We start from the raw sequence: 26,255 nt of genomic DNA, 5'->3' as shown, positions 1-26,255 counted from the left end.
GTTCTCAATGCTGACCTGCCTTAACAGTCTCCATCTGGTGGGACATTGATTTATTGTCCTCATGAGCCTCAAGTGACACCATTTTCTCATTCCCCAAGGGCTGGCTGGTGAGCAAGGTGACAACTGGTGATTGGACATGACCACTGCTCTAACCTGGGCGAGTGACACGTGTGTGACGGCCTCTTCTCAGCCCTTCTCAAAATGTTTGTGCAGGAGCAGCCATAAACCCAGCCGTATTGACCCGAAGATGCAATCCAAGGCATTTGAGCCTAGGCCTTATCTACATCACCTTATCAGGAGCCAGAGAGAGCGAGATGCACCCCGGGAAGGGAGGGGACTGAGCCAGAGGGTTTGGCCTCGTCTTTTCTGTCCTGGCACGGGGAGGGGACTGCAGGCAGAGCTGGGTAATGATTTGTCATGGCCAGGACCGGGGTGTCTCTCTCTGCAGAGGAAACCTTGGCCGTGATTGACAGTGGGGCTGTTTCTGCCTCTTCCCTCGCTGCTGTCAAGTAATAATGAAGCTTTGTCAGTCCATCATGGACATGGATATGCCAGATTATGTCGACTCCTTGGACTCCTCTTACACCATGCTGGAATTCGACAACCTCCGCGTGCTCCCCAATAACACCGGTGAGATTTTTATCCCTTTTCTCTTGAACAAGCTCCACTGCTTTTGTTGTAAAGCTGGTCACAGAGGGAAGGTGTGAGGTATGGGGCAAAGGGTGGAAGGGATGATATTTAAGCGGCTGACCTGTCAACCTCTGTTGCATCCGTGGTTATGTTTGGGCTGAAACGTGTCCCCTTCACCTGCCTATCCCATTTTGGGTTATTCCTTTTGTTGGTGGGCTGAGCATCATGCCCACTAGACATCTGCAGGTCTTCATGGCATTCCCGGGGTTTGTCTCATTGCTTACGAGAGAAGTTATTACCAACGTTTCTTGTTCAAATGTGTGTTTCGTTGCCGTACACGACTTCAGTTGATATTTAATCCTCGGGAAAACATGTAATCTCAAACAGCATTTGCCCGTGACCATGTGCCCTGTTTAAGCTGGTCCTTCTCTGGCTACCAGGATGGTCCAACAGTTTTTAGGGCACAAAAGGACTTGGCTGGGAGGCGGGAGTGTTTGTGTGCCGAGACTTCCGCTTCGCTCGCAGGAATAAAGCGCTTTGTGCAGTATTTAATTTTTCTGCAGTCAAAAGCACTCTGGCACAGAGCGAACCCCATTCTGTGAAATCAGCCGCTGGCTGTGCAAAAATAAAGGGCATTTTGGTCATGTTGCATGAAACCAATCGTGCAACTGAATGAGATTCCAACGTTAGCGATCCCTTTGGAGAGTTTTGGCAGCCTTTTAATTTGTTAAGAAACTTAGTGAAATTAAGATGGGATTTTCCCATTTGCTCATTAACTGGCTCATCAAAAGCAATCAGAGTTTCAGTAGAGATATCACCTACAATATAAAATGATTAGACTTATTAGTGTGGGGCACGGAGGGAGGTATGGAGACGAGTAAAGCTAAAAGGCCCAAAGGAACCTGAATTTCAAATCGCCATCTGTAAAGCTCTGGCAGTCGCCAAGTCAAGGATTTTCAATATATGTAGTTTTTGTAAGCTCCAGATAGACTGGATCTTATTCTTGCAGAAAGGTTTTCCATCTCTCATCCTACTCTAGAAATGTCATTTAACACAGAATGTTTCGCTTTGACACTTCCCGTTGAACATCAAGATATTTTTCACTTTTTGAAGGGGAATAAAATTCCTCAAAATTCAATATAACCCTGCAAACGAACCACCAATGCCTGTTTGGGCTTTCTGTTGATTCACGCAGTGGAACTGACAGGTTGAGGTTTTTTTCTGAACTTTATCGAACTCGGTATTGTGTTATTTGTTTAGCTGTTAATGACTAACCAGCTCTCTCGGGAAGTAGCTGCTTTGAAATTAGCTTGTTTGTCTTGGGTAAGTGTCCTTTTCTACGGTTTGTAAAAATAACTTCAAAAAAGACCTGAAATGGTCATGCATGGAAATCTATTGCTGTCCAGCTGAGTTAAGCCCCCTGAGGTAATTCGAAATCACAGTTTCCTTGTGGCTTCAGAAATATTTTAAAATTTTTTAGACTAAGAAACAACCTCATTTTAGGTGTTTTTAATAACCATACTGGATTTATTTAAGATTTTTTATATCTCTCCTGAGGTTAATCTGTATTTTTCCTATTAAATGGTGACAGCTTTGCCCTCTATAAACATGAACAGGAAAGGATGCAATATTTATTTTGATGTACTCAGCACAGTTTCTTACCATCTTACCATTCCAAAAGTGAAAATTGGAATATTTTCAAATAAGGTCATGCTTTCTTGAAACTGTCTCCTTTCTTCTTCAGAACATTATTTCATCAAAATGTAGGGTGGATTAATTTATGGAGCTCTTCCTGTGCTTAAATGTTTCATCTTCAGGAAGCTGCTATCATTCTGAGATCTTTCCAGAAATATATTTTGGATTTTCCACTTTCAACTATCCCATAATTTGCCAAATATTTTAAGATTAATTCAAAATAAAGAATAGAACACTTGATGGGAGTGATACAAAAAATACTGAAGGTTTAAATAGAAAGACTGGCAAGAGGAAAGGAGCAAAAATCACTGCTAATTCTGTCTTTCCTCTGTGAAGTACATGTTACAAGAGCAGAAATTTTCCCATTCTGTACAAATTTGTTTTCTTCACCTTGGCAGACAATACAACCCACATTCTCGGTTTTTATGTGTGGTTAAAGCCCATTCCCTCTCGCTCTTGTCTCATTTTCGTGAAGATGTGAGGCATTGTGGCAATGGAGCCCCAGTTCTTCATTCGAGATTCGGGGAGGCTGATGCTCATTGTCCTGCCCCAGCACCCACCCTCCACACTGATCCTTGGGACTCTGGCGTGAGGTTGGTGACACTTTTCCCAGCCCTGCAGGAGTCTGACCCAGCTCAGACCATGCAAAAGCCACCAGAGATGTTTTGGCAGGGATTTTACCATCCCTTGAGCTGCAGGAGTGCCTGGAACAGCTCTGGCCTCTCTGCTTGTCACCTTCATCATCGCTCCTCTAGGATTTGGGCTCACTAAATCACAGCTGTGTTTTATGTCTCAAAAACTCTTCTATTTGCTAAAAGATGATGTAGAAAGAGGCTGACCTGCACGTGGCCAGGGTTTAAACCCCCTCCTGACCTACATTTTTGTGTACAGCTTTCACAATGCTGGCGTTGGCACCGGGTTTGACTGTGTGTGTTCAAACCCTAAACCCACACTGGTGATCTCTCCACATTTTAGCCCAGCACATGCAATTTGGGGATTTGTTAACTGCAAATTATGTGCGCCAGAACTTGGTAGATTTCCTGGCAGATAAAAGCCACCCTGGAAAGTATTGCAAGACAATTCTCTTTTACCATGTGCATCTAGAAGAGATGTAACCAGTAAAGGAACTGAAAGGAAAAACAGTGCAGGGATCAGGTATCATGAGAACATCCTCAGTGTCATTTCTTATCACTGTAAACTGGCATTCTCATTTCAGCCCTGGTCAGGCAATGATATACATACAGAGGCAGTAGTACCAAAAAATTTGTGCGTGTTTTTGTTGTGAGCTTGGCTGTTCCCAAATCTGGGGAAGCCACTGGGATGCTCTTCTCAGCCTTAGGGAGCTCCCAATCTGCACACTGATTATATATAACTCACAAAATGTGGTCAAAACTTCAGATATTTCTGCCAGTGAACCTTGGGGACAGCCCCAGTGAGGAGTCTGGCCACAAGCAGGACCTCAGCTGAGCCACACAAAATCAAGATGAGTTGTGGTCTCTTCCTGGAGAGCAAAATCAAGTGCAAAATCTCTTCAGTGGAAATTTCAAAGGCACCGTGGCACAGGGTAGGAACTGCTCAGGATATCTCCTTGTGCCAGGCAGGGATGGAGCACACAAAACAGATCTCACAGACAGGCAAGGACTGTGCTGCCAGAGATCCTGGCCTTCCTCTGCCTTTCCTCCCAGAGATCAGTCCAGGGAAAACCCAGTTATTGGGTGAGTTTGAAAGCTGAAAGGGTCCCCTGGTGCCAGCAATATCAGCTGTGCTTCTCTGAGCTGATTCCCATTTGGAGCCCATCATTAGCTGGTGACAGGATTTTGTAATTAAAAATTGTGATCATAATAATTAAGGTGCATGCTGGCTGAGGGCTTTCCATATATTTATTTATATATCTATATATCTATATATCTATATCTTTATTTATTTAAATTTCTGTTCACATTCAGCCAATTCAGCTCAAAAAGGACACGTGGCTCCCTCCTAGAGTTTGAACTTTTAGCTGCCCTAACACGGAGCCACCCAGCTCACTGGTGGTTTGTTTGTGCTTCCATGGATACAAAGTGAGGGCAAAATTTGGTTTGCTAATTTCCACGGGCCCTCACACACACAGTGCTGATGGTTCCTCCTGCAGTAATACCTGGTTTAAGGCCAGATTATGAATTCCTTCCTTATATCAGCAAGCAGATTCTCACATAAAAGACAAAAAATAATCTTTTCTGGTGAGTAGCTACTTTCCAGCATCAGGAATATTTTGCAGTCTGGATCTAGTTGAAGGATGAAGGTCCATTGGAGACCTAAACTGTTTGACCTTGGCTTGATTCCTCTGAAGTCTAGAGAAAGCATGAGTGGAGTGAAGAGGAAATTTGCTGCGTTATCTTTATTTTCATTGTGCAAATTTTTAAAATGGAATTCTACACAGTGCATTTGTTTATGGTCATATGCTCCTTCAAAAATGGATGGAACAACAGATGCCCAAATGTTCTGCAGTTATCCTCAAAGGAATATTCTGCACAGTTCATTTAATACTGAGTTATTAAATTATATAAAATCAAGAATCGTTGCAAAAACACCCCTAAAAATCAACCTAAATTGCCATTAAACACCTCTGACATAGACAATGCTCCCAAAGGACCCAAGTGTCACTTCCTGACAAATGTCAGAGCTGGGAGAATCTTACAGAGAATTTGGGGAGAGGCAAATCTCAGTTCCTGTCATTGTGACCTAAGAATGATTTCGATGCTGTCATTCTTTCTTGTCACGTTGCTCCCATCTTGCTATAACCCACTTATTTACTCATCCATACACCAGGAGGTGAATATAGACCAAAAGGGTTATTTTAGGAGGTGACAGGAAATCTGAACTTTGCATTAGTGAAGTCTTGGCTAAAAATGTCTTAGTCTCAGCATTAGTTAAGAAACTGTCCAGTTTTTTAAAAACTAAAGCTTTGTTGGCTTTATTGTTTTTTGTTTTGTTTTGTTTTGAGGGAGGGGTTTGATTGCAGCATTCATTGCACAGCAAATATTTTCACTGTAAATTTTTTGATGTGCATTCACACACAAAAATGACCTTCTCTCCCTTTCTTTTCATGTGTGTACATTCTGTGTGTGGATTACCCAGAGCTATTTTCATGCATTATGGATTAGAAAACTCTCTCTAGGCAGACCAGATGGCAATTCCTCCCTTTTGAGAGCAGTTTTCTGTGAGAAACTGCAAAGCTGAGCTTTCCCCATCTCTGTTGTGAGGATGTCCCATCCCAGAGACATGTCAGGGTGTGCCTTGTCCCAGAGACTTTTCTGAGGTCACTGGAGCACGAGGTGGGCTCCCCTGGAGCACAGAACATGCTCCCAGAGGTGTGATAAATTCATAAAATCTGCAGTGAGTGCCCAGGTCAGGCTCTGCAAACAGATGGGGAGATACAAACACTGTCAGCTGCCCTCTTTGCAATTGTCTCCTGTTTTTTCCTTCCCCAAGCTGTGCCTCAAATTTAGGAGGATAAAGAAGGCAGTGAGTCTGGTGATTAGGGCAGAGGGAGAGGTTCCAAGGGGAGTTTTGAGCAGTGTGTGCACACAGGGCAGGCAGGGGCAGAGCTATTCCTGCCCCAAACGGGTGGGTGCAGCAGGACACGACAGAGGGCATTCATATCACTTAATTTTAGGTCCTTAATTTAGAAGTCTGATCTTCCTACACACCTCTGCTGCTTTCTAGTAGAAATCAGTGAGCCTCTTTGGAGGGAATTTCAGATGATGGACCAGACTTAGGACTGAAGTGATCCCTGTGGGAGCTGCTGTCTCTGCCCTCCAGCTGCAGAGGAGCTCTCAAGAACAGTCGTTTATCTTCAGCACCTTTGTCATGGCCATGAAGTAGCTCATCCTTTCTGCCTCTGCTGTTTCTTCTCTGCATTCTATTTGTTCAAGTTAATGAGCTTTTTTTCCCCAGTTTCTTCTGTGGACACCAGCTTTGAACCATGTTCTCCAGGTATCTCCTTGAGGAAGTGGCTCTCCATCCCTCAGAAATGTAAAACTCATGTGCAAGTGAGGTTTCTTTATATCTCTCCAGGAAAGCAGTGATAATTGATAAATTCTCAGGCTCAGTTCAGGTTGTGCAGCTTGAAATCCCTCTGATCACACAACTGAAGAAAAACACCAACAGCAGAAGCAAAGGAGCTGAGCTTGGGAAGAGCAGCGCCATTGTCTTGGTTTGGAAAGACAGGTGTCTGCCAGGGAATAGCCAGAGCTTCCCTCGGAAAGGAGAACGTAAACTCCCTCCCCCTGAATTATTACAATTTTGTAATTAAGGGACTTTCAGGGTAAGATATAGGAATAGGAATAACAGTTCTTTACTAGGAATATTAAAAATGTAGTAGTACAAAAAAAAAAGGCAAACTAACAAAAAGAAAGAAAAACACTGACAGGGTCAGAACACGACCTGACACCTTGTTGGTCAGTTCAATCCAGTCCTCCTGCAGTGACAGATGTGGTTCTGTTGGAGCAGAGATGATCCTGTAGCAGGATGGAGTTTTCTTCTGAAGCTCCAGTGGTGCTGAGAAGGGTCTGGTCTCCCTCTGGGGATCCAGTGCAGACAGGCTGTGCTGGTGTTCTGAATCCCAGGTTTGATCCAGGTGGGAATGCTGGGCTCCTCCCCCTGGGTGGAACATCTCCCAGTGGGATGATGTAATTGTCTTAGCCATGCAGTGAGCCTGGATGGCCCATGAACAGCAGATATCCCTGCAGGGAGGATGGGTCCTGGAAGAGATAAAGAAACACTGCCCCAGCTGGTTTAACAGCTGGCCCTTTAACAGAAAGACGCCTGACCCCTCCCCACCAGAGTCATGAGATAAGGAAAAACACGTCTTCAACCAGTTTCAACGGATTGAGAATAGAATACATCTTGCATTCCAACCAGAGACACCATAAACTCAGAGGTTTCCACCACAGGGAGCTCTAACTGCCCCCATTCTCTTCCAGCAGAGGCCATGGCGGCCGAGTCAGCTAACACCAACCTGCTCCCCAACGGGGTCAGCTCCCTGTGCTCCATCTGTGGGGACAGGGCCACGGGCAAGCACTATGGGGCCTCCAGCTGTGACGGCTGCAAAGGTTTCTTCAGGAGGAGCGTCCGCAAGAACCACGTCTACTCCTGCAGGTACCGGGATTTCGGTGGTTAATAAACGCGGTTTATGGACGTGGGAAATGATCTGGGGTGGGGATCAGGGGATGGTGTCTCAAATGCCAAGCTGCCATGCCGTGGAGGCCACCAGTAGGACAGCAGTTTGGTTTACAAGGAATAAACTCAGTCCTGTCTCTAAACTCAGTCCTATCTCATTTGGACACCAAGGAACGCATTGAGTGAATTCACCATCACTGCTTTCCCCCTGGTGTAAGTAGAGGGAAACTCATAGACGTAAGAATTGCAGAGTGAACTAGGTTGGAAAAGACCTTTGAGATCCTCCAGTCCAACCTAAAACCTGAGGTTTGCCTGATGTGTAAAATACATAAATACAGACCCTGAGAATGGAGTGACGCCATGACCTTGTCACAGCCCAGCCAGGGGAAGCCAAGGTGGCAAAGGACCAAAGCTCCAGAGATTTCATCTCTCTTGCTTTTCCCGGTAAAAAACAACAGGCATCCAAGAATCTGTCACCAGAGCCCTCTCACAGCTTCTCCATTCTTGTTTTGAAATACAATAAATTATGTGAACTGACTTATCAGTGATGATTTTATGAATATTCTGAGAAATAAGTGTGGACCAGAGATGATTCACGTCCACTTTGGCACAGATTTGAGAAAGGCTTTTTTTGCCAGGAGGAGGCTATAAATTATAAAGCTGCTATCTTGATTGATCTTAGAAAAATGACATTTATTTTAGCACAGGAGAAAGTGGAAAGAAATCCCAAACCTGAATACACTTAAGCCCTTCATCTCTAGTTAAAACCTGGAAGTTTTCTTTCTGTTCCAAAGCTTTTTCTCCTCTAAGGGCATTCCAAATTTTTCTAATGCGAGTCATCCTAGTTGTTCAAAATGTTCTTGGTGCCCTTATCACTCCATGCCACACCAGCCATGGAAGACACTGGAGATGACAGCAGTGTCCACCTACACAGTGCCCATCCCATGAACTGTGGGATTCCTGCAGGAGATCATGAACTCTGCTACTGGTTTCTCTGAAATTTCAGCTGTCAGTCTCCTGGGAGTGGAGTTGTTGCCTCTCCCCAGGAATCCATGAATCTCTGTGATATTTGGCAGCTCAGGGAAGATCCACGGCACTGAAGCCAAGCTTGTCTGCAAGCCCTTATTTGGTGAGCTCAGCCCAGCTCGGAGCTCTGCTCAGAGACGTGAATTCCTCTGGAAGTCTTTGGGCCTTTGCACCTTTGGCTTTTCACCAGTCTGGGAAAGCGCCTCAGCTTTTACAACCTGATGGTCCCGGAGCAACCCACATCATTTCCTCTCTGCATGGACAATTTCCCTTCCATTGTTTCACCCACCATAGGGAGAGCTGCCAAGCCTGCGTGGGCCACCCCTGGAACAGCCCAAGGATTCCTAAATCCCCATGGAAAGGAGGAAGAATTAGGAGGCCATGGGCAGACCCAAAGGCCCGTCGCGGATTTTATTCTACGCAAATCGTAGAATAGCTAACAAGTGAAATCAGACAAACCCCAACGCTGAACACCCAAAAACTGTCTGGAGCACGGAGGTGGAGCTCCTAGCAGAGCACAACTTGAGCCACAGTCGTGTTTTCACAGCCAAACCCATTCCCATCCCTGCAGGGTGGGTGGTCTGGAGCCGCTGCGCTCCCAGCTGGCAGGAGCAGCCGTGAGGAAGAGGAGGAGCTGGGCCAAGCCAAAGTTGATTCAATCCATTTCTAGCCAACCTTTGGCCCTTCTCTGGGATCATGCAGTGTGGAGCTCAGGGAGGTCTGGGGCTGTATTTGGGGCTGCTCAGGGTGAGGGGGTCGCAGATGCCGGGCTGGTTGCTCCATGTTGTATTTCCCATCTCCTCCCAGGTTCAACCGACAGTGTGTGATAGACAAAGACAAGAGGAACCAGTGCAGGTACTGCAGGCTGAAGAAGTGCTTCAGAGCAGGCATGAAGAAAGAAGGTGGGTGCAAAGAGACTTTTCAATCCTTCCTGCTGCTCTCTTAGGCCCTGTTCCACTGCAGAGCATGGTGGGGAGCAGCAGCAGCACTGGCTGGAGAGATGATGATTGTGTGTCACAGTGAGATATTTTTTGTTGTAGCTGAGAGGCCCATTTGCCATTTTATCTCAATTTCAGTGAGGGCCCAGTGACATTATACACCCAGCCTGTGAGGCTGGGAAAGGGATGGGCTTCCTCAGGGCTTATTTGGTCTCTAAGTGCTTTATAATATCAATTTCCTCTCTCCATACCCCCTGGTGTGACTCCTAATCCCACCTGTGCCAATCTCAGCGAGGATCTGCCACCTCCAATCTCATAAATGCCATCGGTTTGCTGCTTCAGGTGGTGTGGTTGGTTGGGCTGATGCTCACGTAGCTGCATGCAAGGGCAAGGTACAGGCTGAGCATGGAGCCTGAAGGAGTGGGAGCCTCTCCTCTGTGGCACAGGGCAGGGCTCCTTAGCAGGTGACTCATGTGTCCCCCACTGCTGACTCATGTGCCCCAACAAGGGACATGACTCAGAGCAAAACCCTTTGGTCGTGCTGCTGGTGACAGGGTGACTGTGAGGCCACCACCAGCACTGAAGGGCCAACCCCGGGCTGGCCAACACCTTTTGTGGCACTTCCCATTGTCTGTATTGAGGAGGTGAGGAGCTGTAGGTTTGGGTGCCAGGGGCCATCAGGATGTGCCCTTTCTGAAGGAAATACTGTCATAGTGCCTAGTGCTCTGCAAGGAAAAAAAAAGCCCTTTCTGTTAACCTGTGCCTGCAAGCAGCTTCCCTGGGATCTATCTGGGTTCTATCCCAGCACTGCTGGTCTCTGGTTCTGCACGCTGGGAGAGCATGGATGATCCTGTTTTATTGTGATTGTCCTTGTCCACAGAGAGTTTGACAAACTGGGGGCCCAACTCAGCCAAGGTGCAGGTTATTGGGTGGTGGCTTCACATTCTCCACCCTTCATTTGTGCTGCTCCCCAACCCACTGGCAGCTACAAGACGTAGGAGGTAGAAATGAGTTTGAAAGTTTCTTTCCATGTTACCAGGTTCACCCAAGGGGTGGAATTGTGGCCCCATTGAACCCAAGGGGAAATTTGTCATCGATTTCTGGTAATTAATAAGATCTTACTGGTGATGAAATGATCTTTCCAATCTTCTGACCATATGTTTTCCTGGAGAAGAAGGGTGTCTTGAAATTTGGCAGAAGTCATGGATGAAGCAAAAATGCCAGCTGGTTTAGTTTAGGAGAAATGCAGTAAATACAGCAGATGGAAAAACAAATAGAGCTCAGATTAATAAAGACCAAAATGAAGCTGCTCTGGTCAGTTCTAGGTGGGATAAAGCCAATTGCCAATGCAGCAAACTGCACTGCTTGGAAAGGCTCAAATCTGGTTATGAGATCTATTCTTTGAGCTGAAGCATGATTTTTATTGGTTTTTATGGTAAAAGTTATAAAACCTTGGCTCATGCCTCCATCACTGAGTGCAGCTTGATGGGAGATGACTCATTTCAGGTTCCACATCGTCACATTCCTTGAAACTTCTTTTTTATGAGTGCAGCCAGGTTGTGCACTCGGAAAACGCTCCTGTGTTTGGCAAGGAAGATTTTAAAGCACCTTGAGCAACTGCTGAGCAGAAATGAGCTTGGGCTGAGCAGGGCTCTATCCCGAGCACATGTGCAGGACTGGGAAAGAAAAGTTCTTGCACAACTGTGTGCACGAAAAGAACACAACTATTTGCTTTTGGGTGGTTCTAGATTAATATTAAACAGCATTGCGAAGCCTTAGGGAAAAGGAGAAGCCGTGGATGGAGCGCTATTGGAGTGTCCAAATATTTGTCCAAATTCTTTTGGGGAGTGCAGCAGGTTCCTGTTGGGAGGTGGCAGCGGTGACATCCACAGGGTTCTCTGTGTCCCAGCACTGGCACAACCCTCTGTCCCTGGCACATTCCTTCAGGGCCAGCCCTTATAACGGCAGTCAGAGTTCCCAGGGTGTGGTAACAGCCTTGTTTATCCACGGCAGAGGGGAAGAAGCTGGAAACGATCCTTTTCCCAGGCTGGCTGTGACAATACACCTGGGGTGGGGTCACCCTCGCCCGTGCCCCACTGACCCACTGCTCAGTGTCTGTGTGCACAGCCTGGGGGAACTTGCTGTTCCCTGGCAAAACCAACCGACAAACGGGAATTTTGGATCAAGAGGGGATTTTGTCTTTGTTTTTTTTCCAGTCTTCCTGTGTTGTAAGATGTGATGTGACACGTTTGGCTATTTCTTTTTCTCTCTCTTTTTTTTTTTTTTTTTACCCCCTTTTGGAAACTTTTCTTGTGGATAAGGAATGACAAGGAACTGCATAGCCTGGTAGAAAGGAAATTTCTTCCTAAAGAAAAAAAGCCATATAATACAACTACCTGAGCTAAATGGTGACCAGATCTGCCTGGGACTGTAGGATTTAAACTGTGTCAGGGGAGGTTTAGGTTGAATATTACGAAAAGGTTCTTCCTCCAGAAGGTGGTGGGGCACTGAACAGGCTCCCCAGCGAATGACTGAGAAAATTACCTGTAGGATCTTTATATTGCCTGGTTTGTACAGCCTGAATTTGATCCTACTCTCAGGAAGGACCAAAACTGCCCTACAAAAGAGCCCCACACCTTCAGGCTTGTGAATTGAGATGGGGTCCAGGTTCCATCAGCACTAACAAGAGCAGGGAAGGGACAAAACTTGAGTCTTGTGGAAAGTCCAGTTCCCACATTTCCTAGAAAACAGCTCACTCGGAATCACTCCTATCCAAATTGCATTTTTGGTATCAATGATTCACTTTAATAATAACCATTAAAGTTAGGATGAGATGAGAGGCAAAGCCTTGCCTGAACAAAAGAATCCTCTTATGTCCTGAACACCTCTGTGATCAGGATCTAAGATTTTTACAGCAGATTCACTCCTTTATTCTTACTAAGAATATTCTTAAGAATATTGCTAATATTTTTTATTCTTGGGGTTAAGGCTGGGGCTGTGCCAGAGGGTGGTCTGGATGTTTTGGGGATTTTCTGGCAGTTCCCCCTGACTTCCTCTGTTGCCTCAGAAGGTTCGATTTCTATTGTCTTGCACAATGCCACCAGACAGGTTTGTGGTCTCTGCAGCATCAGTGGCTGAGCAGAACACCAGGTACTGAAACACCCAAAGAGAACAGCGGGATTCTATTTTTAGCATCTCCCTGAGATCATGTTTAACCTCGAATAAATCAGCAGGGTGTGATTTCTCAAGTGAGCCAGGGCATCTCCTCACACAGAGCTGAGTGCCTGAAAATCTGGGAGCCTTTTGAAATGCCAGCACTGCACTGTCAGGATTCAGTTTGCTGGTGGAAAAAAAAATAAATATGAGGGGTTAATATTTAACCTCTCATCTCCTTCAAAGTAATTTATGAATGTGCATGAACTTCTTCAATTTTATGCAGAAGTAAAAAGAATTGTTGTATCACTTATTGCTGCAGCAGTAATGAGGAGGGAGAGTTTGAGGGAGAGTTTGAGGCTTTTCTTTATTTTTTTATTGTGAAATTGGACAGGTTTATAGGACAGTTTTATTGGTGCTTCACAGGGCCTGTACCTTGTTTCTTACCTTTTGTTTGCACATTTCTTCTGGAGCTTTCGGAAGGCTTGGGCTGCAGCTTATTGCAAAGAAGGATGGAAAAGATAAAGGATCTTCTCTACCTTCAGTGGCCATAAATCAGCCCACAAGCCCATGAAAGGATTAAATGTACGTGTACCACTGGGATTTATTTGCGAATAAAACACACCACACCTACAAAATCCAAGGCAGCTCAGGGAAAAAAGATTATTTGTGGATATAAATTAATCAGGCAGCAGGAGGAGTAAATCTGTCGGTGAAGACAGAAACACTGAGTGCAGCATGCAGGGACCTCCCTCCTCCTGCTCTCCCTGTGCCATTTATCACTGAATTTCCAGCCCTGCCAGCATTAACTGAGGCTGGGTTTAGTGGGATAATGATGGAAACAGCAATTCTCATGTAGGCAAAACTTGAACCTCCACAGTTGCTGTGGAAAGTTTCTGATTTGCTGCTCTCCCAGCCAGTGCCTGTGCCCCCATTTATTGGAGATTCCTTATCCCAGGCTCTGGCTTTGCGTGGCAAAGCAGCAAACAGTTTGGGAAGCAGGGGCTGGTTACAATCCCACAAACACAGCCCTGTTTGCCCAGAGCTCCAGGCAGAGTGTCCAGCCTTGCTGTGAGTGACAAAACCCTTCTGAGGGTTCCCCTGCATCAGTCACACAGAGATTGCGTTTGTTTTCCCATCCTCTGCCCTCAGGCAGGACATGCTGTAGCCAGGGACAATTCCCTGGAGGGAGACACAAGCATCCTTCTGCCCTCTCTCCCCTTTCCCTGTGGGAAAGCCCAGCCTGGGGCCACGCTGTCCCTGCCCAGCACCATCCTGGGGACTCACTGACATCCCTTCCTGCGGGGCTGGGTGTGCTTTGTGGGGTTTTCTGCCTTTGGGAATGTGCAGAGAACAGGATTAGCGGGGAAAAAAAACCAAAAACAGGCAGCAAAGATTTTGCCAGGCACTTCTGAAAACGGCAGCCCCTGGGAGACAGAGGGGTGCAGCACTGGGGTTTTTCAGTCCTCCCTGCAGGTTTGTTGGGTTTTATTGACAGCAAAGCCAAGATCACACCTGAGCCCAGCACCCCCAGGGCCAGCACGTCCCTCGAGCACTCCCACTGCCTCACCAGGGCTGACCTGTCCCTTCCCTTTCACAAACACAATAAATACAGCAATATAATCACTGCACAGTAATAGATTAATTTTTGTGGCAGGTGAAACATTAACTCCCCTTTGTATCTAATTCCATCACATCTGGGGTGCTCTCAGCGATAACACCCGAATCACCTTGAGAAAGTCATTCTGTGCCATCCACTTCCACGGGAAGATTGAGCTTATCAGAGCATGAGGGAAGCACTGAAATATGTGCCATAAAAGGACTGGAGGGGAAAAAACAGGCTGAGGTTTCTTAAAGGAGTGTGTCATGGGGGCCAGGCCTGCCTGGGACTGCAGGATTTACATAAAATCGGATGTGTAGCTCGATTGGAAAGGCAAAACTTGTCCCTTTTCTTGTAAGTAGGCAGAGCTCCTCACCCTGATAGCATGTGGGGGAGCATCTGATATAAATCCAGGTGTAGAAGCTTGGATGGGGATTTGACAAAACTGATGACACAGATTGGGCCAGGCTTGTTTCCCCTGGGTGACCAACAAAACCCATAAAATGTCAAGGTCGTGTTTCCTACAACCTTCACCTTCAGGCTGACCCTCCCCTCGTGCACAGGGCAAGTTATGCTGCTGTCTAAGCAGAGCCTCCAAAAAGTTGTGTTGTTTTTTTCTCTAAATTGATGACAAATTGCCTCTCTGTAGTGCCCATAGCCCGAAAATGCCCCAGGAATGTGTCTGTGTGTGGCACCTCTCAGAAATGGATGCACCTCGCAGGCCAGGCTGGCTCTGAGGCACAAAATCAGATCCCCATGAGCTGATCCTGACTGACAGCAAGGCTGAGCCCCAGATCTCAGAAAACAAACACTGCACTCCTGTCGATAAGGGGAGACATTGATTTTTGTCACTGGTGCTTGTTTTCTGCCCTTTCACTTTGTTGGCCCCTCTTCAGAGGTTAGGAAAACAGAGCAGTGGTTGGACATGAGCTGGCAGAAAAAAAACCCACCTCTCAAATTGTGCAGAGCAGTGCCCACGTTTTCCCTATGTATGGATTCCCATCAGGAATGAGTCCTCATGCTCTAAAAACAGGACCCAGCAGCAAGGCAAAGACTCAAAAGAATGATGGCAAAATAACTCTGCCGATTCTGCAGAAAGGAGGGAAAAAAAAAAAAAAAAAAGAAATTGCTGGAAAACTCTTTTCTAGTGGCCACTTTTGAGACAAACCCAGGGTGTTCTACACCCTAAGGGTTAAAGCAAATGGAGTGAGCTGTGCTTTGGCAGCTCTGTTTGAGTCATTCCCCCCAAATAAAGGGAAAGGAGTCTGGGATTGCTGGCTGAAGGAGGAGGGATGTGCTGCTCTATCACCACATGCTAAATCTTCCTGCTCCCTCTGCTTCAAGGACATGGCAAGTGCCTTTCCGAGCTGTTTGTGGCCAAGAGCTGTGAGCTGCCAGGAAAACACTGAGTGTGTGCAGGCTCCTTCCCCCAGCCCGAGCTGCTGGACAGAGGCAAGAGGGCTTGGGGGAGAAACCAACACTGAAATCAGCTCGGGTTAAGTCTAAATTCTCCTTTTTTCTTTGCTGCTGTTGCACTCAATGGCTGCAGTGGAGATGGGTCAGCTCTTAGAGCCTGTGTCAGAATAAAAGCTGCTGAAGTGCAACCCTTGCCTTCTGTCCCCTGTGCAGGGCTGATGGAGCATGGGGCTGGATGTGGCTCCTGCTCCAGGGGAAAGGATGGTTGAGAGGGTGGAATGGGCCTCAAAAATCACTGGGGTTTTCCCCAAGTCACCATGGCATGGCCAGCAAAGGGTCTGGGCTGATTTTCACTCTGCCCTGGTCCCTGCAGTGTGTCCCAGGTCTGTGGTGTTGCTGTTATTACCAGTTCAGGACACTGAGCTGGTTTCCAGCAGGGATTTGCACCAGGGCTGGTGACAAACCCTGGCTTGGTGCTGTCTTTATCTGTCACTGCTGCTGGGGTTTCAGGCTCACTGAAATCAGCTGTGTGATGAGTAACACTGAGGGAATCGTTTTAAGGGGGAATCAGTGGATTTAAATTTCCTTTTCTTTGAGCTTCCTTCATGGAGTGGCTCTTTCTGTGTCCCTTGAGTGGTGATGTCCCCTGGGATCACCACCTGGGATGCCTCAGGGGAAGGGCACACTCCAAGGCTGCTCTGAGGTGGGATCAGGGGATGCTTTTCCAGCACTGCCATGAGATGAGGTGCAGCCCCAGGAGCATCCTGCTGCATCAGGAGCTCAGCACTGGAGCCCTCAGTGCAGAAGGGATACCAAAGGCCAGGGCTACAGCAGTGTGGGTGCACGGCCAAGGGGAGAGAGGTGACACCAAACCCCTAAATTCCCCCTGAGCTCCATCAAATCCAGTAGGACCACCAAACATTCCATGGGTGTTGCTCTGAGAACCAAATGGCCTCATCTCCCCCTTGTGCTTGGTCTTCTCCCTCTGAAGTGGCTTTTTTCCCTCCCCAGAGCCTGGGGACATTCCAACATCCAACAACAGTGAACCAGGAGCAAAGCCCCATCCATTCCTGTTTAGGGACCACAAGGAGCAGCAGCCACTGGCTGAGGGCAGTTTCCCACTTCCACAAGCAATGGGATTTTCTCACTTCCACAACTACTGGGAGCGAGTTTCTCACTGGCACAATCACTGGGATTTTCTCACTTGCACAAGCACTGGGAGTTTCTCACTGACACAAACACAGGGATTTTATCACTGGCACAAACACAGGGATTTTATCACTGGCACAAGCACTGGGAGTTTTTTTCACTGACACAAACACTGGGGGTGAGTTTCTCACCGACACAAGCACTGAGAGATTTTCTCCCTTTCACAAGCACTGGGAGTTTCTCACTGACACAAACACAGGGATTTTATCACTGGCACAAGCACTGGGAGTTTTTTTCACTGACACAAGCACTGGGGGTGAGTTTCTCACTCACACAAGCATTGAGATTTTCTCACTCACACAAGCACTGGGAGTGAGTTTCTCACTTTCACAAGCACTGGGAGTTTCTCACTGACACAAGCACTTCTCTCTCTCTTTCAGCCGTGCAGAATGAGCGTGACAGGATCAGCATCCGCAGGAGCAGCTACGAGGACAATGGCTCTCTCTCCATCAACATCCTCACCCAGGCTGAGGCCATGGCACAGCAGGTAGGGACCCCTGGGGACAGCCCCTCCAAAAGGGCCCTCAGCAATTCCAACCTAAACCAACCAGGGCTGGATGGTTTTTCTGCCCTTGGGTGGCTCCTGCACAAACCCACAGGGAAGAAAATGCAGAATATCCAAAAGCAGACAGGAAAAATCCATTATCAAGGCGATACACCCTGCAGGGAGAAGATGCAGCCTTTGGTGGGGGATAAGAAGCTGGAATTCCAAGGGCTGAGGGGTGTTGCAGTGCCCAGGTCCCCTATTTCCCCCCAACCTAAACTGTTGCTGCTCCCCTAAAATCTCATTTTATCCTTCCTTGCTGCACTCTCTGTCCTGCTCCGAACATAATATTCCAGTCATGGCTGATTGTATCTTTCCTCATAACTTCTTTATCGGGGTAACAATTTCAGGGCAGAAAAATAATGTGAATAAATCCTCCGGGCCTCAGCTGACGCTGATTGCTTTTTTTATTTCATGCTCCACCATTAATTTCACCCTGAGCGTCCTTTAAATTCTTATGCAAATACCCTTTCTCCACTGAAACACATGCTCCAGATGTTGCACATTACATGCAGCAATGAGCCCACTTCCTTTTCAAAAATGATGGGGTTTAACCCTCTCCCAGCCACGCAGCGCCTTAGAGAACAAAAAGGGAGTTTTGTGTCCCTGGCAGCAACTTGGGGGAGAAAATAGGGATGTATTTCACGCATTTGGCTGGCTGGAGGGATCGGTGGGATGCTGGACACAGAGCTGCTGGCTCCTGCTAGGAATGGGAATGTGAATTTTGTCCTGAGCCAGCCTGGGGAGCAGGGAAGGAGCTCTGGGTGTGTGTTGGGACTGAGCACCACCTCGTGGAAGCTGCTCCATGGGCTGTGAGTTGGACACAGCCGAGCACAAGGGTCCAACCACAACGGGAACATCTCCTCGGGGTTCTGCTGGGATGAATCCTTGCTGTGGAGGGTGATCAAACAGCCTCGGTCCGCTCCAAACACGGCTGGGGGGTTTCTCTCCCAGTATTTATCCCTGAGCCCCGCGCACAGCACAGACATCGCCATGAAGAAGATTGCCACCATCAACGACGTGTGTGAGTCCATGAAACAGCAGCTCCTGGTGTTGGTGGAATGGGCAAAATACATCCCGGCCTTCTGTGAGCTCCCCCTCGACGACCAGGTAAAATCAACCGGCTTTTCCCAGTGAATCCACTGCCTCTGAAAGGAATTCCCAGCTGGACCTTGCACGGGAGAATCTGGCACTAACATACAGATCATCACCCTACTCTGAGCTATGAACAACAGGGGAGAAATATTAAAAATAACCTCAGTGGCCAAAGACCCTTGAAATATCAAGCTGGTCATTCCAACCTGTAAAAGATCCAGGCAAAAAAAAAAAAAATCTGATTGGTGTCAGACTGCTGCAGTTCTGAATTGCGAGGCAATTCTGATTTTGCCTTTACTGGTACCTAATAATTGAACATACAATCTGTTTATTTCCTAAGATCTCCAATTACTCAAGCCCCTCTTTGCTCTTTTAGTTAAAAACAGCTTCTCATTTAGTTTGCCACAAATGTAGCACTTCTCAAAGTGAACATACACTGACATTTTCTAGCCCTGAACAGAACTTTATCTGTAGATCTGCCAGATCCGAGCAAACACCAAATGGGGCTTAATTAAACAGCAACAGCTCAGCACTTCCTTCTCTGCTTTTCCAACATAATCTTATTTCTTCCTCCTGTGCCACCTCCAGGTTGCCTTGCTCAGAGCCCACGCAGGAGAACATCTGCTCCTCGGGGTAGCCAAGAGGTCCATACCGTACACTGATTTCCTGCTATTAGGTAAAGGAGTGAAAAGCCCCTCCCGATTTTATAATTCACCCCCTCCCAAGTTATTCCCAAGCTTTTCTGCATGCCTGAAACCCTCTCTGCACTCCTGGGCGTGGGCTGCACATCTGGCTGGAGACAGAGAGCTGGAGAGGAGAGTGAAACGGAGCAAGCAAATATCTGTTCCCTCACTGCTTTGGAATAATGGATGAGAAAGCCCCAGTGTTGAAATGGCATCTCAAGCTGGGTTGTCTTGGTTTTGTAGCTGAAATTGCCAAGGCCTAAGCAATGAGGTGTTTTGGTATAGATACTCAAATTAGCAGAAATGGCTATTAAAAATTGCAGTGCAAAAGAGTTGCTTCCTTTTCATGCAGCTCTCTGCCACCACAGGTGGGATTGCTCCTGGAAAAATGAGAATATTTACCCTAAAAGGCTCATATTAAAGAACAGAGGGAGGGATAACTCCGTTTAAGAAAAGAAAACCAAAAATAAAGGTTTTTAAACACTGCTCACGAACAGATGCTCAGATGTAAGAGAGGGCAGAGCAGAGCAGAACGGGGAGCAGGCTGTGTGCACAGTGTGGGTGCACTGACGTGCAGCCGAGATAAATAAGGAGCAGGGGATGAGATCCAGGGCTGGCTCCTCACTGGTGGATCAGCTGCTAAAGCTGCAGACTGGAAATTGCTGCAAATGGCACTGGGACTGTCAGGAAACCCTCCCTGGGGTAACTGAGAGCAGAGCGAGAACCAAAGTCTGGTTGGGGAAAAACCTCATTCCCTCTTGTCTTCCCAGGGAATGATTTCATCATCCCAATGCACTGCCCAGAGCTGGAAATCGCTCGTGTGGCCACCAGGATCTTGGACGAGTTGGTGAAGCCCTTGAGGGACATCCAGATCGATGACAACGAGTACGCCTGCCTCAAAGCCATCATCTTCTTTGACCCAGGTGAGATTCCTTCTGACTGGGGCTTGCAGAGCACCTGGGGGCTCTCCAAAAGCCAGGAAAACCCCTTGGAACCCCTCTTCATCTCACCCTTCCCGTGCTGTCATGAGAAATACTCAGTAGTGTAGTTTTAAGTGACCCATTCCTGAGTGTTTTACTCTTTAGCAAGAATAAACTCCAGCCAGGCTGATTGTGCAAGGCTCTGCAGGCCCTGGAGGAGTTTGGCTGCTGCAGGAGCTTGGCTTTGGGGGAAGCCCATCAGCCTGAAATGCAGGAGATGATCATTAAGGACATGCATGCCTGTATTAATTATGTAGAAGCAAAGTGAGCCAAAAGAGCAGCAGTGAGCCAAGGAGCATCCATAAGTGTCCAGAGAGCACCATCAAAAACCACAGAGAGCTGAGCTGCTCAGAGTGCCCAGAAATATCAGGGATCTGCTAATGGATCTTGCTGGAAGCCAGCAGCAACCCAGGGCAGGGCTGATCCACAGGATGGAGGACAGGTAAACACAGAGAAAACAGTTTGTTTTGAAGCTTTGCTGTGTTTATTCCAGAAGCACAGGTTCTGCCTCAGCCCAGGTTCCAGTGGGTATCACCCTGGACCTCAGGGAGAAGATGGGAGAACAATCCCAAGTCCAGACAATGCCCTTTTGTCTTTTAGCGTGGACAAATCAGAGTATCATCCATCAATTACTGGGTTTTTCGCTTTGTTCACTGATTCAAAATCGAGATCCAGGAGTTTCAGGAACATCCTGAGCTTTGGCTCACCCAAAGCCTGCTGTGAGCAGAGTAAGGGTGCTTTCACCAAATCGATTTTGACAAATTACCTCCTCAGCTGATCAGTGTCTCCCTGCAGCTTTAGATCAATGTGACAATGAGGTGCTGAGGTTTCAGCTGGAAGCAGGAGGTGTGAAGCTCCCCAGAAGTGAAGTTCATCCGTGCTAACGAGCAGGAATGTCCTCAGAGCTTGGTGCTGACACACAATCATTTGTTAACTGCTTTATCTAATCTCTTGGCACGGCAATCCCGAAAATGTGGTGCCTGTGGATTCTTTGCAGACAGTGGAGGAAATGGTGCAGTGATCCAGAAACCTCAGGTTTAGATAACAGCAGAGGCAGGAGTGGGAGGCTGTAAACACCAGCACTTCACTCGACTCAGGGACAAATTTATTTGCTTCAGCAAAGCTGGACCAGTGGTCCTTGAAAAATAGGATTGACCACAGGTCAAAGACAGGAGAGCAAGACAGGAACCCGATGCTGCAGCGAGTGTAATCACAACATACAGGCACTAAACCCACTTGCATTCAGTGGTGGCAGTTGTGACGCAGAGTTTTCAGGGGAAAATTCCAGGCTGTTTCCTTGGAAGGATAAATATTTTAACTTCTAAAATTTTCCCCTTTGCTAATGGCAGCAGACAGACACACTCATGTGAAGCAAGCTCCTGTTTTCTTACTGTTTCCCTCCAAAGTCTTCTCCAATTACTGTTTCCCCTCCAATTCCCCTCTCTGTTTCCTTGTTCCATGTGAGATATGAAGCAATGGCAGCTGACCTTGGAGACCCTGTCAGAGCATCACTGCCATCTCATCCTTTCCATGGGATGCCTTGGGAAGGCTGAGCTGGAACAGAGACTGGACAGAGCCAGAGAATAAAGTAGATATTTGTTAAAAGGACTTTAGGATACACCTTGGGCAGGACAAGAGCCTGGCCAGGGCTGTACCCAAGGTGGACCCAAAATGGACACAAAATGGAGAAATGGTCACGATGTCTCACACTTTTATAAGTTTTGGTCTATTTGTAAATTGGGGTTTAATTGTCCAATTACAACTCCAGGTGATGAAGTCCCACTCTTCTTGTTTCTCTCTCGGGTCCATCGTTGTTTGTGCTTTTGGGCCTGAAAACTTGCACTCATTTGTCCTTGGTGTGCAGCAGGAGAAGGATTTGTTTTGTGTCCCTGCTGTGTGCAGAGCTGAGTGACACTGACTGTGAGCTCAGAGCTGCACCCCTGGGCACCACAGAACCTGAAATACAGGAAAGATAAAACTTGAAGCATCCCCTGCACACAGCCTGACAAGGCAACATCTGCCCACACAGGCCCAGCAATTAAATTTTTCCAATTTTCCCCCTCTCCCAGACTGCAGAGGGCTGAGCGAGCCGGGCAAGGTGAAGAACATGCGTTTCCAGGTGCAGGTGAACCTGGAGGATTACATCAACGACCGCCAGTACGACTCGCGGGGCCGCTTCAGCGACATCCTGCTGCTGCTGCCGCCCCTGCAGAGCATCACCTGGCAGATGATCGAGCAGGTGCAGTTTGTGAAGCTCTTCGGCGTGGCCAGGATCGACAGCTTGCTGCAGGAGATGCTGCTGGGAGGTATGAGCCCCTCCCGAGGAGAGGCTGGGTGGTCTCAAGGAGGTTACTGGGCTTTGTGGCCGGGTTTTGTGACTGCTGGGAGGTGTAGGGGAGGGAGGATGGAGGGGAAAGGGGTTTGAAGCTGAAAGAGAAGAGGTTTAGGTGAGATATTGGGGAAATAGATCATCTGTGGCTGCCCCTGGATCCCTGGAAGTGTTCAAGGCCAGGACATTAGGTTGGACATTGGGGCTTGGAGCAGGATGGGTGGCATCCCTGCCCATGGCATGGGATGAGCTCCAAGATCCCTTCCAACCAAAACCATCTGATTGATTGTAGCTTGAAGGGTCCTTCTCACTCCAGTCCAATCCCAGAGCCATTCATTCCAGCCTAGCTCAGGAAATCTGCTGAGATTCACAGCAGAGCTTCACTCTGTGGTGCAGCACTTGACCCAGGCCTCTGACCCAACTGAGGCAGTTTAGGGAAGACAACGCATCTTTTGTCAGAAACGAGCAGAGGTTATAACTTTATGGGAAAGCTAGACAAGAGCAGCACTCGGGACACAGCCCCAGGCAGGAGAGGGCAGCTGGAGAGCAGCTGAAAGCCCAGACATCCCCGGGGACTGTCCCTGCACAGCGAGAGGCTGAGCAAAGAGGAAGGAAGCAAAGATGAGCCATTAACCTTCACCCACAGAGGTCTTCCACATCCTCTGCATGACAGAGATTTAGCCCAGGGCATGTGGCTGGTCGGGAACTGTGCATGGAATGATGTCTCTTCCCAATCCCACTCGCAGGAACCACTGCTGATCTCCAGTACCAGTCAGCACCTCCCAACATCAACCTGGAGCCGCTGCCAGGACACGTCCTGCAAAGCAACATGACCTCTGTGATCCACGCTGCTCCAGACCGTATGTCCCCCTTTTTATATTATTTACAGCCCATTTTTACATTATTTACAGCCCATTTTTATGTCATTAGCATCAGCCGTAGCCAAGGGGCAGCAGACACAGTTCAGAAAAACCAGAAATTTATTTATCTTAGAAGTTTACTTATTTTTAAAAAAGTTTATTTATTTAAAAAGTTTATTTATTTGAAAAAAAGTTTGTTTATTTAAAAGTTTATTTATTTAAAAAATTCTTTATGTTTATTGAAATAAATGTAAATTTAATTAAGTTGTTTAAGTTTATTTCTATGAGTTTAAGTGTTACGCTGGAATCAGGGCTCACAGCCCCCCTGGCTGATTCATTTCCATGATTCCAAAGAGAAGTTAAGATTTTTAATGGTAGCATGACCCAGGAGGGGGTTGAGATGTTACTAAAACAACACAAGATTGGAAAAAAAAGGGCGAGAAATCAAGATTGGGTGTTTCTATGGACTTGGCAGCACTCGGAGATGCCACAATAGAGGACAGATGGTTATTTATGGCAGGAGTTACTCCCTGTGGTTGTTGCCAACCAACAGGACCTGAATTCAAGATGGTCTTCAATCACCCTGGGCACTGCTGGGCTGTGGGTTAAGGCATTTATCCCTTGTAGGACCACGCTGTTAAAAAAAGAAAGTAGAACAGGAGGTGCAATTTAACAGCCACTGCCATGTAATCACAATGTCCTGTACTCACAGCCTCTCTCCCTCTGCCAGTTACAATCATTTACCTCCCGTGGTGTATTTTGCTATTTCTCAGCTAGATAAACGCTGGCATCGTGTGTTTTAGGTGGCTTTTATTTAGCTTTTAAGCCCCTTTCTGGCAAAGGAGATTAGAGAAGTGCTGTGCTCTGTAAATGAGGTACAGGGGGGCTGCAGGTTGAGCTCCTCTTTGATAAGGAGATGAAGGATTGAAAAGCAGCTGGAGGCATTCCCCAAGTGCAAAATACTGAGCAGAACCGGTCCGCGTGTGCCAGTCCACTCCTCACAAACCAGGACAGCAGGACGCGCCAGGATCCCCCAGGCTCCTGCCCCTCCTGGGTTCATAGGACTATTGCTGATTTTTATTGAACACCATCCAAGTCCACGTTAATCCTGTTTGTTTTTTTTCTCTCCTGCAGCATCTCCTGAGACATCCCTGCCGTCCCCTTCTGCCAGCACGGGCAGCGAAGACTATAAACTAGGCTCTAGCGCGGGGCCCAGCAGCGTGGTGCAGCTCCTGCCCCAGCCAGCGCTGCCCAAGCAGGAGATGCTCTAGGGAGAGGAGGAAGGAAGCAGGAGCTGGGAGCCCTGTGGGAGCCGTGCTGGCAGTGAAATTGGCCCTTTCTCTTTGCAGAGGCCAAGCACAGCACCCCACTGCCCGCAGCCGCCGCCGCTGCTCCCGTCCTTCCCCGCCCGTGAGCCCAGGGACGGTGAGCAGAGGAGCCTCGCCACGGGATCCCCACCTCCAGCACCCCACAAGGCACAAGGAGTGGGGTTCATGCCCTCCTCGGTAGGGCCAGGACCGCCAGCCCCACCGGGAAAAGGGTTCTCAGTGTGTTTGGGACTTTTGCTGCCGTGACCCTTCCAGAGCCGCTCTCTCTCCATCACCCCGCAGTGCCTCGCTCACAGCTCCTGGTAACCCTTCATGCACACAGCACGGCCTGAATTGGGATGAAATGGTCTGTTCCCGTCACAAATTTAATTAATTGCACTCCCACTTCTCCTGTTATGTTTTTGGGAAAATAGCATCATAATCCTTACAAGGCCAAGGCCAAGAAATACCAACAGATTGCTATTGTTTATGATTTCTGGTCTATCCAGAGTCCATTTGTGAGCCAGTGGATGGACTCGACCTTGCCCATCCACCTCGAGCACATCTAACACCAGACAGCAGCAAAGATCTCTTCCTCTCACTGTGGCTGCTGCTCTGGCAAACCCCCAAATCAAGGCTGACTTACCCCAAACCCCTGCTTTGTATTTTCTGCAGACTTTTATTGCAAACATTTTTGGAAGAAGTAAGTGCCCCCAAAATACCTTTTCCCAGCACATAAACATGATTTTTCTGTAGTTTTGTATTTCTTTGTAATGTCTGCAATGTGGCTCTATAAATTCGCCAGGAAAAGGAACAGGCACGTCTGCGAGACACTTTTTATAAAAAGGGTTTGTATTTAAAAAAAGGTGCTTCTGCCTAATGTAAAATCTAATCAGCAGTTAAACAACAAATTAAATAAGCCCAGTGGTGACTACACAGCCTCAAGAGTTCCCAAAGTGCTGTCGTCGTGCTACGGAGCTGATTTGAATGAATGGGACCTTCTCACAAAGCAAATGACCAGATTTCCATAAAACTTAAGCTCATTTGTGCACCAGCCTTTATCAAACAGCCACTGAGGGGTCAGGAGTGGCTGTCCTGAGCACTGGGACACGATGGAGAATTCCCAGTTCTGACTCCCTGCACACATTCCCAACCCAGCCCCTCCCTGCTGACGGAGCCCAGGGGGGCTTTGGGGAGCACCTGGAGATGCTCAGCCGGAGGAAACACAACCCCAGAGACTGAAAGGAAACTCGGGAAGAGCATCCCAGCTTCCAGCAGCAGGGGAAGGACAGCGTTGCCACTCTGCAGCACCAGGGAGAGCTGAAAACCATCAGGGAGCGGCTCGAATTTCACCTGGATCAGAATGTTTTATTTTTCTCCTGCCTCTGACGAATTTGATCCAACATTTTATGCTGATAACTCTGATTTGAAACAGCTCTATCTGGAGAGCAGGTTCCACTGCAGGCATTCCTGCTGTATGACAGATGTAACTGTTCTGAGCCAGCACTGCTTCCACTGCCTCCAGCAGCTCCATTCCATTCCTCTTCCAGACATTAACTGTACATTAATACTCATTAATGGTAAGAAAATAAATCTATGGGGGAAATAAATTCCATATTCTCGTATTTCA

At 47.5% G+C, this 26,255-nt stretch overlaps 1 protein-coding gene across 2 annotated transcripts; it reads left to right on the top strand.

Moving 5' to 3' along the window:
* Positions 1-383: 383 nt before the first annotated feature.
* Positions 384-26,255, top strand: LOC136366453 (hepatocyte nuclear factor 4-beta-like). Of its 2 annotated transcripts, none has more exons than XM_066327516.1 (10): positions 384-630; positions 7,293-7,464; positions 9,319-9,413; positions 17,208-17,314; positions 18,326-18,481; positions 19,055-19,142; positions 19,920-20,072; positions 22,199-22,435; positions 23,205-23,318; positions 24,453-26,255. In XM_066327516.1, exons 1-10 carry the CDS (start codon positions 516-518, stop codon positions 24,587-24,589), a joined length of 1,374 nt encoding a protein of 457 aa, XP_066183613.1. In that variant the 5' UTR covers positions 384-515; the 3' UTR covers positions 24,590-26,255. The 2 variants fall into 2 exon arrangements, with proteins under 2 accessions (XP_066183613.1, XP_066183611.1); XM_066327514.1 differs by having other exon boundaries at positions 7,290-7,464.

Source organism: Sylvia atricapilla, chromosome 12 (genome assembly GCF_009819655.1).
Source record: "Sylvia atricapilla isolate bSylAtr1 chromosome 12, bSylAtr1.pri, whole genome shotgun sequence".
Lineage (NCBI taxonomy): Eukaryota > Metazoa > Chordata > Aves > Passeriformes > Sylviidae > Sylvia > Sylvia atricapilla.
Note: the sequence above shows the minus strand (reverse complement) of the source record. Positions and strands in the feature narration are given on the sequence as shown.